The sequence below is a fragment of the Betta splendens genome, chromosome 15 (assembly GCF_900634795.4).
Source record: "Betta splendens chromosome 15, fBetSpl5.4, whole genome shotgun sequence".
Lineage (NCBI taxonomy): Eukaryota > Metazoa > Chordata > Actinopteri > Anabantiformes > Osphronemidae > Betta > Betta splendens.
This window is the reverse complement of record NC_040895.2, coordinates 17,638,326-17,645,904: the sequence shown is the minus strand read 5'-3', so window position 1 is coordinate 17,645,904 and position 7,579 is coordinate 17,638,326. Positions and strand designations below refer to the sequence as shown.

Genomic DNA, 7,579 nt, shown 5'->3' with positions numbered 1-7,579 from the left:
ATGCAGACGCCCTGCAGACGCTATGCAGACGTCCTGCAGACGCTATGCAGACGCTATGCAGGCGCTATGCAGACGCCCTGCTCCCATCCTGCAGATGTCCTGCTCCCATCCTGCAGACGCTATGCAGACGTCCTGCAGACGCTCCCGTCCTGCTGTCTGTTTTTTTATCACCTTAGCTATTTTGACCCGTTTGTTGCCTTCTCTACTCGCCCTGTTCTGTCCGTCCGCCCTTTGTCATCTGTCTGTCTGCGACACCAACCCGCCAGGACATTGTTATTGTCATTGTTATTATTTGTGACACACACTCGGTATCAGTATCTCCAGCTTGCCGACAGAGCTCCGTAAGTGAATTAAGCTGGTCTGGACTGTAGTAAAGCTGACACAGGCCGACTCACACAGTGAACACACACACAGCTGATAACGGAAACCCACACAGGAACTGGACGCCAGCTGATCAACTTATTCACATATCACTTCTGTCTTTTGCCCTTTTGACCTCCGGGACAACGACGCTACCGCTTCCTCTGCCAATAAAACCTCTGCTTGTCTTCCAGCGCCTCAAGGAGCTGAAGCAGCGGGAGTTTTACCGAGCGCTGGCCTGCAGGAGGCAGAGGAGACGCAAGGAGGAGAAGAGAGAGGAGCGAGCGCTGAGGCAGCTCCATCAGCAGGAGGAGAGGAGGCCGGGAGCCTGGTGAGCAGCAGCATCAGCTCCTCCAGAGCTGATCAGTGATCAGATAAGGCCGAGACAGGTCACAGCCACCTGCTCCCGCTCTGTTCTAAAAGTGGGCAGTCCTGTCCCTGATCCTGGATCAGCAGCGTTATTTACACCTGCAGCTCCTTCTGTCACACATTCAAAGGTTTTCCTGAGAAAGGCTGATTAATTTTGCAAAGCGTAACATACTTCATTAAGTCCTCGATGTCCCTCTCGTCTCGCTGCGCCGCAATATGAGCATCGCATGGCAGGAACGATAAACTCCCCTCAGATGGATAATCCATTACAAACACACCCTGCTGTGTTTGTGTTAGCCAAATTACTTTACAGCTGTGTGTTGCTGAATAATCTACATATTTGCCTGCGTGTTGGTGCTGCGGTGGGAAGCGCCGACATCTGGGACTTTCAAGTGGGCTGTCAACCAGTGTAGCACTCGCTGCCTCTTTTCTCCAAACACACAAATGAAACCCGAGCAGCACAAGCAGATGATGTGGATTTTCCTGCTTCCTGGTGAAAACGCGTTAATCTGCAGCAAGCGAGCGCACAGTTTGGTTCCTCAAAATAAACTGTGCATCGAAGCACATTAATGCACAAATTGAGCCCAGAGCTAAACCTAAAGTTTCCCAGCGAAGACGCACAAACGTCCTCAAACGTTTGAATGTTTACTTTAGAAGTACTTGTACTTCGCAGTGTTTGTTTCACTGTTTTCTACATGAGTATAAATAAACCAGGGAACGTGGCGATCACTAACTAGCTCCTTGGTTACGACCAGCGTTGCCACAGCAACCAATGAAGCGCATCACGCTGGGCCTAATTGGGATCATCGATGGCTGAAAGTGAGCAGTCGCGTTGTGCGTGTGGACGTCCTGCATCAGTAACACTTGTCAGCGTGGCTCCTGGAACGAAGGAGGCGGACGGAGGTCAAGCTGATTTTCAGCTTTGGCTCCTCTTGTCTACTTGGCTCCTTGTTTCCTCTCCTCCTTCTGTTTCCTTTCCTTACTCTCTTGTTCCTCTCCACTTTCCTTCACATCCTTCTCCCCCTCTGTTCTCTCTCTCTCTCGTGTCTCTCAACTTTTCTCTGTTCTTTCCTCCTCTTCCTCTGTTCCTCTCTTCATCTTCTCTCTCTGTCGTCTTTTCTCTGTTCTTTCCTCCTCTTCCTCTGTTCCTCTCTTCATCTTCTCTCTCTGTCGTCTTTTCTCTGTTCTTTCCTCCTCTTCCTCTGTTCCTCTCTTCATCTTCTCTCTCTGTCGTCTTTTCTCTGTTCTTTCCTCCTCCTCCTCTTCCTCTGTTCCTCTCTTCATCTCCTCTCTCTGTCGTCTTTTCTCTCCCCTTTTGTTCTTTCCTCCCTCCTCCTCCTCTGTTCTCCACATTCTTCTCATCCTGGTCTCTCATCCTTCCTCCTCAGCGCTCCAGGTTCTGGTCCCATGTTCAGATCCACCACAGTAGCAGTAGCTCCAGAGAGTCAGTCCAGACCGGACTTTGAGCAGAACTGGGCCGACATCCCCACCAGCAGAACCACAGTGGGAACAAGTAAGAACCCCCAACAGCTTCAAGCACTTCAAGCACTGTGTTTGTCAACAGCTGAATGTAGAATGTAACTGTGTCGTCTTTGAATACGATAAAAATAAACCCAGACGTTACTGACCTTTGATAGAGAATAAATAAGAAGAGCCTCCGTAATCATCTCTAACCCTCAGTAACACAACACGACAAGCATCCAGCACATCTCAGCATCAACACGACGCTCACACGGCAGTTATCGATGACGTGAGTCTGTGCAGGAGTGAAAGAATGAAGAACGTAGGAACAGGTGAACTGTGGGATTTAAAGCTGCATGGACTCATAGGTCTGTGCACTAAGCGTTAGAAAATACTCAAGCAGCAGAAAAACCAACACTCTGAAATAAAACGCAAAATGAACAGGCAGGATTTATTACAGGGCTGTTAGCGCCGCCCTTTGTCTCCCGCTTTGTGAGATGTAAAAATGGGTTTGGAATTTTATTTTCCAGTTAAATTTGTCACTCAGTGTGAATTGGTTCTGAATGAGTGGAGGATATCGACTCCCTCAGACCAGCTCACGTGGATTCTATCCCACAAAACAGATTCAATTTCTGAACAATGCAGAAAGCGTCACACAAAAGAAACGATCAATTGTCACCCTGCGTTTCCACAAACGTGCCCTTTTTTCAGATTTAAAGTTAAAGTTCAACAAACTGCATTTAAAATGTCTGGTGAACAGTCAGGATTGGTTCAGAGGCTTCTCCTCCCTAACAGAACCAGGCTTCTGGTACATTATGGATTAGTTCTAAAGCCGTGAGTCACCCACAAAACCTCCACTCAGAAATAATAGTCTGAATCACTGCACGGTGACTGAGGAAATAGACAGATGAATGTCTGCCAGCATGTTGCGAAGGGAAATACAAAAATACACGTCGGAATAAAACCCTTAATCTTAATTTCTGCCCGTTTCTAAGTGAGCCACACATTCATCTTTGTGCTCATGCTTCTCTTAAGGCCAGCCTACAGCCATAAATCACATTCACATGTTAAGAGCAACAAAGGAGTACTGTTGAAAAGCCAGAACGCTCAGTAAATGCATAAGAGCTTTACTGTATGGGAAGTCCCAACGATGCCTCGTTTCCTTCCTACTGCTTTATTTATATGGAGGTTAGACACATAATCCTGTTATGTTTTGCATCTAAATGTAACCGCTGCTCTAATCCCTTCCTGCTTTGCTTCCATCCAGGGCCTCCAGCGGCGCTGGTCCAGCCCTTCCTTCCTCTGGATCCTGCACTGAAGCCGTGGCTCCAGACGGACAGCGGCCCGGCGCCCGCTGGTGCTGAGACCCCCGCGGTCTGTGGCCGTGAGGGTCTCAGCACCGCCGTGAGAACCGCTCCCTTTAACGAGGTCCCCGGAGCCCGTAATTATCTAAACGACCCCATCAGGCCCAATGCCGTCCCAGCACCTGCCACCAACACCGCAACTAATGGCTCCATTCTCAACAGAACCACTGTGAGCGGCGCCGTTAAAGCCGCCTGCCGAGCCGCCGGCGCCCAGTCCGTCCCCAGCAGAATCCGCCCTGTGTCCTTCTCTCTGCCCAAGAGGAGCTGCGTCCTCCTCCACCAATCGGCTGCCGTCTTCATCCAAACAGGGCGGGGCCCCGGCTCTTCAGGGAAACAGGACGATGTGACGGTCAAAGAAAGAGCCAAGGATCTGGAAGGAACAGTAGCAGAGCAGCAGCACCGACCCGCTCCGTCTGTGGACGTGGACGGTTTGGACCAGTGCAAACCTGGAACCCGGTCCGCTGTGGACGGTCCGACCGCGGTTCTGCAGCCACAGGCCGGACCCGCTGTGTCCGCTGGGACCGGAGCCCGGGTTCCTGTATGCGGTGACAGCAGCACTGAGGTCCGAGTCAGCGATGAACGCGGGACTGCAGCTCATCTGTGCCTGGAAGACAGCGCAGCGGGAAGCGCAGACGTGAGCGGTGACGCGAGCAGCAAAGACGAGGAGACCGGAGCCCACGACCCGGCGGGCGCCGCCGGCCTCAGGGAGCTGCAGCGTCCGCCTGCAAACCAGCAAACCACGTCTGACGCCTCGGACGAGGCCAAGGACTTCCCACAGCCCACACAGCTCAAAGCACCACACCCCTGCTCATCCGTCGGGCCCAAACAAGCGTCTCCTCCGCCGCTGAGTCGGCCCAAAGAGCCGTTCTGCCGCGTCCTGAGTCGGGACGGCAGCAGAGTTCTCCTGTGGCCGTCGGAGATGGTGAGCTACACCCGGACGGGCCCCTCGGTCTCCTACTGCGTCAACCCTCTCCTCCACGACTTCAGAGCACACAACAGGGCCAAGGAAGGGGGGGAGCAAGAGGGGGGGAGGCTGGGGGGAGGCAGCGAGAGAATAAAGCCATCTGTGATCAAACAACCCAACTGCCAGCAGAGCCAGGAAGATACAGAGGGAGGAAGGAAGGTGAGGCGAGATGAAAGGGAAGAAGAGGATGAGGGAGGACAGGCGGGAAGTCCTATGGAACTTGTTGCCCATTGTAGTGGAGGCAGCGCCGCCATGACTCGCTCCGGCTGCCGCGATGAAAGCACTGTAAAACCTGCTCCCCTTTCTGCAGAATGCCACCCTGCACCAACGGCCGGCCTTCAAAATACAGGGAGGAGGAGGAGGGGGAGGAGGAAGAGGAGGGGAGGGGTGAGGAGGGGGACGAGGAGGAGGAGGAGGAGGAGGAAGCGGGGAGACGACACAGACAGAAAAGACCCCCAAAAGGTACGAAGCTCGACGAGTAGCGTTTGTATGAACGCGCTGCTGGAGGGGGGAGGAGGGGGGAGGGGGGCGAGCGAGGCCGCGGAGAGAGAGGACAGGAGAGAAAAGGAGCTATTAGGCAACGTGGCAGCGCATCGGCTGGCGGGAGGGAAGGAAAAGAGGATGAGGAGGATAAGAGGAGATCAGACGGAGCGAGAGAGGGCAGGTAGAAATGACGGGAAGAGAGGGGGGCTATTAAGTAATCTGCCTGTGAATCGGTGTAATCGCTGCAACCAGCTGTGTGTGCAGGTGAAAACCCAGGGCAGACAGCATCAATCCCAGCAATCAGCCTCAGGGTGGGGCCCCGCGCTCACAAAGCCCCTCTGCAGGGGTGCGGCATGCAACGCAGTGATTAGCCCCGTCCCCGGCTCCATTACAGAGGAGCCACGCTGTCCTGCAATTACACCCGACCCCGCGCGCAATGACAGAGCGAGGGAGGAGGCGCACAAAGACACAGCAGCCGCAACGGATGAAGGGCAGAGACACGAGCCACGGAATCCGAGGAGTCCGGAGATAAGAGCGGCTCAGGACGCCGCCGCAAACATGTGTCGCCCAGCGATTAGCCGCGTTCAGGACGCGGCGCGGGAGCCAGAAGCGGCGCCTCACAGCGAAGCAGCGTGGCTTCCAGCGATTAGCCTCGTCCCGGCCTGCAGTCAAAGACAAACAGCGGCCTCACCACAGACGGGGAGCGAGCCGCGAGTCGGATCGGCGCCCGCAGACACGGGTTCAAAGGAGGCGACGCCGAAGAGGAAGAGAACGGGGGCGTCGCCAGAACCCGAACCCGAACCCGAACCCGAGGCGGCGCCGAGGAAGAGACGGAGGCGCGGCCGGAGACCAGCGCGGGCAGTCGACCGTGCAGCCGGTTCCGCCTCTGACCTCGACGGAGACCGGACTTCCTGCGTGGAGGATTTGGACCCCAGCGAGGCAGCGACGCCGCTCAGCCCAGAGGACGAGAACACTGACGGGGACCCGCTGCGTCAGAGTCCGGAGCCCGGTACCGGTTCTGACCGAGCGGACGGCTGCTGTTGTAACGGCTGCCGGGACGTCCACCCAGCGCCCGGACGCCTCCCTGTGTGTAGCACCGAGCAGCGCCCGGAGGCCGGACAGATGGAGGCCGGACCCGGGCCCAGAACCAGCCCGCCCAGAACCAGCCCGCCCAGAACCAGCCCGCCCAGAACCAGCCCACCCAGAACCAGCCCGGCCAGCCACAGCGACGGGCACCACCTCTCCGACTCAGACGCCGATCACAGCACCTGCTCCGGAGCTGGAAACCAGCAGGAAGCAGCCACCAGCGTGGAGCGGAGGGAGGAGGAGACGCAGGCGGAGAGAAGGAGGCTGAAGGAGAAGCAGGAGCAGTGGGAGCGGGAGTGGACCAGGAGGAAGGAGAAAGAGAGGGAGGAGCAGAGGAAGGAGATGGACTCGTACCCGGAGAAGAGGCCTCGTTTTCCTCCCCTCGCGCCTCCTGCCTGCATCCCCATCCACGCCCCGCTCCTCCTTCCCCCCTCCCTGTCCTCCTCGTCTGCGTTCTCCTTCCGCCACACCATCATCCAGCACCGCCTCTCGCTCCTCCCACCTCCGCCTCACCTGCCCGTCGCGTCCTACCCTCACCTCATGCCCTCTTTCTCTCCACACTTCTCTCCTCCTCCTCCTCCTCCTCCCCCTCTCCCTCCCACCTTCTACGCCTCCCCCCATCTCCCTCTCCTGGACTCCCCCGGTCCGTATCCTCTGGCCGCAGCGTTCCACCCTGTGCACAGTCCCCACCCGGCTCTGTTTCCCCCGGCGCACCCCGCCGTTCTGCCCCTACAGGTCTTGTTCTAGGGAACAAACGGACGGACAACAGGAGAAAGACAGCTGTTCTGAGTCGCTACTGACAAACTGGAGGCCAGGATGAAAGCGAACATCAGGAAAATGTACTCCTCTGTCTTAAAAGCCAAACCTGGGGCGCCCTCATCACCTCGTCTAAACACTCCGAGCACCGATTCCCACATGTGAAAAACAAGATGGCTAATTATGCTCATCAGGCAGCGCCGCTGCTGCAGCCTCAGGTGCGCGGAGCGGAGCGGAACCCAGCTGGGCCCGGTTCCTGCGCTCACGCCGTGCATTTAAACCATGATTCGCTCGCAAGGCATGCTGGAAACGCTATAGCTGGTGACTGCGAAGCCCAGACCCGTCCCTGTACAGTCTCATATGTGTGATAATGAACGCGAGGTTCCCCCTGAGGCTCCTGATTCCACACGTTCCCCTCAATAAGACAAATGTGAAGCTGCTGCTGATCAGCGTCACTCAGTGATGTAGCCTCTGCTGTCAGAACCGTTCAAACAAGTGTATTCATATAAAAATTATGAACTAAACACATTTGAGTAGCTCATCATTTTAACATGCCATGTTCACTGTAATTATAACGATCAGGTTGATGAGAGCTGTCGTCTCCAGCCGAAGCCTCCACCAACATCTAATCAAACACTGAACTGCACTCATTATCGCATTAAGCACCTATTCATTATTTGATAGAATCACTCGCAAAGTCACTATTAAAGTTGTGGAGCAGATGCATCGCTGGACA

The 7,579-nt window shown here is 55.4% G+C and overlaps 1 protein-coding gene across 1 annotated transcript in view; it reads left to right on the top strand.

Annotated features, from left to right (window-relative positions):
• Positions 1 to 7,367, top strand: part of znf804a (zinc finger protein 804A) — a 37,657-nt gene extending 30,290 nt beyond the window's left edge. Inside the window, exons 4-6 of the mRNA XM_029174847.3 lie at positions 555 to 691; positions 2,118 to 2,242; positions 3,458 to 7,367. Of these exons, the coding sequence (XP_029030680.1) occupies positions 555 to 691; positions 2,118 to 2,242; positions 3,458 to 6,834 (3,639 nt within the window). The 3' untranslated portion in view covers positions 6,835 to 7,367. The remainder of the gene's footprint in view (positions 1 to 554; positions 692 to 2,117; positions 2,243 to 3,457) is intronic.
• Positions 7,368 to 7,579: the final 212 nt, after the last annotated feature.